This window comes from Canis lupus, unplaced genomic scaffold (genome assembly GCF_011100685.1).
Source record: "Canis lupus familiaris isolate Mischka breed German Shepherd unplaced genomic scaffold, alternate assembly UU_Cfam_GSD_1.0 chrUn_S2158H2358, whole genome shotgun sequence".
NCBI lineage: Eukaryota > Metazoa > Chordata > Mammalia > Carnivora > Canidae > Canis > Canis lupus.
In genome coordinates this window covers 11,908-13,504 of record NW_023331041.1, presented here as the reverse complement: position 1 = coordinate 13,504, position 1,597 = coordinate 11,908, and the positions used below count along the sequence as shown (strand labels likewise).

The 1,597-nt window shown below is 38.6% G+C and overlaps 1 protein-coding gene across 1 annotated transcript; it reads right to left on the bottom strand.

Annotated features, from left to right (window-relative positions):
- Positions 1–244: 244 nt before the first annotated feature.
- Positions 245–1,265, bottom strand: LOC119878962 (olfactory receptor 4K15). The gene has a single exon (XM_038589476.1). It carries the CDS (start codon positions 1,217–1,219, stop codon positions 245–247), a length of 975 nt encoding a protein of 324 aa, XP_038445404.1. The 5' UTR covers positions 1,220–1,265.
- Positions 1,266–1,597: the final 332 nt, after the last annotated feature.

The window sequence follows — 1,597 nt, the reverse complement described above, 5'->3', positions numbered from 1 at the left end:
ATGTATTCAAAGGCTATATATTAAAAATTTAAAGTAAAAAAAATAAGAAATAGAAATAAAACACACACTAATGAAAGAGAATCAAAATATCAGTAAGGTTCATTCTCTGGCTTTATTATTATCATTACTATTCCAATAGAGTTAATCAACCCTTCCATTGGTCAAAATAATCTCCTTTAACATCATAGTGATTCTATTTGTAGTTGTCTAGATATAAGGCTACAGCAGTTACAGTTGAGTAACTTTAATTTGTTTCCAGGAAAAGAACATTTCTTATGACTGTAGAAACCTGGCCAGGCTTCAGATACTGACTCTTCAGTTTCCTCATAGCTGTCTTCACTTCTTTGTTCCTTAGAGTATAGATAACTGGGTTTAAAATAGGAGTAAATATGGTGTAAAATACAGCAAGGACTTTGTCAACAGAATAATTACTGAAGGGCCACACATAGATGAAGATGCATGGTCCAAAGAAGAGTGTGACCACAGTAATGTGAGCAGTCAATGTGGAGCGGGCCTTTGCCATGCTAGCAGAGGAGCGGTTCCTAACTGTGATAAGTATCACAGTGTAGGAGACAACCAAAAGGAGAAAGGAACTCATAGAAAGAAAGCCACTGTCTGCAACTATAAGTAGGCTGACAACATAAGTGTCTATGCAGGCCAGCTTGGTCACTAGAGGGAGGTCACAGAAAAAACTATCTACCTCATTGGGGCCACAAAAAGGCAAGTTAACAGTAAATGCCAACTGACTAGTAGTATGGATGAAACCCACAAACCAGGAGATGAGAACAAGAATAATACAAACACGACGGCTCATGATTGTCATGTAGTGGAGAGGTTTGCATATAGCTACATAACGGTCATAAGCCATGGATACAAGGAGCACCATTTCACTGCCAGTGAAAAGATGGACAAAGAAAATCTGAGCCAGGCAGGCATCAAAAGAAATAGTCTTGTGCTCAACCAGAAAGTCTGCAATCATTTTGGGAGTAGCAAAAGAGGCAACGCATATATCTATAAAAGAGAGGTTCGCAAGCAGAAAGTACATGGGGGTGTGAAGGCGGGAATCTGAGGTTACAGTAAGGATGATAAGAAAGTTTCCCAGCAGTATTGCTAGGTAAAGTAGTGAAAATAGGAGGAACAAGAAAGGTTGGAGTTCCCGGGAATTAGAGAGTCCCAGCAACACAAACGCCGTCACCCGGGAATGATTTGTCTCATTCATTGACTTTGGAAGGAACTTATCTTGTTACCTGAGTAGGAGAGAGACAGAGATCAATCCGTGAGCATGGCTTTCACTTCCGAGTTCCACTTCCTTCCTTAGAGATTCTAATTTCTACTTATATTATGTATCTGAATTTTCATGCATCATTGGAAGTTATATCGACAGCATAAAAACAACACTAAAGAGAGATGGAGGGGAGAGTAGTTGAGAAGATGTTTGACATTGGTGTATCCAGTTATGTGAATTTGAGGAATATAATCTATTTACACTAAAAATGGAATTGAAAATCTTGGAATGTTTTCTTGACCTATAGAGATCCAGACTACAAAATTACAGGGAGGCAAGCTGAATCATTTTCTCTTCAATAGATGATGTAAC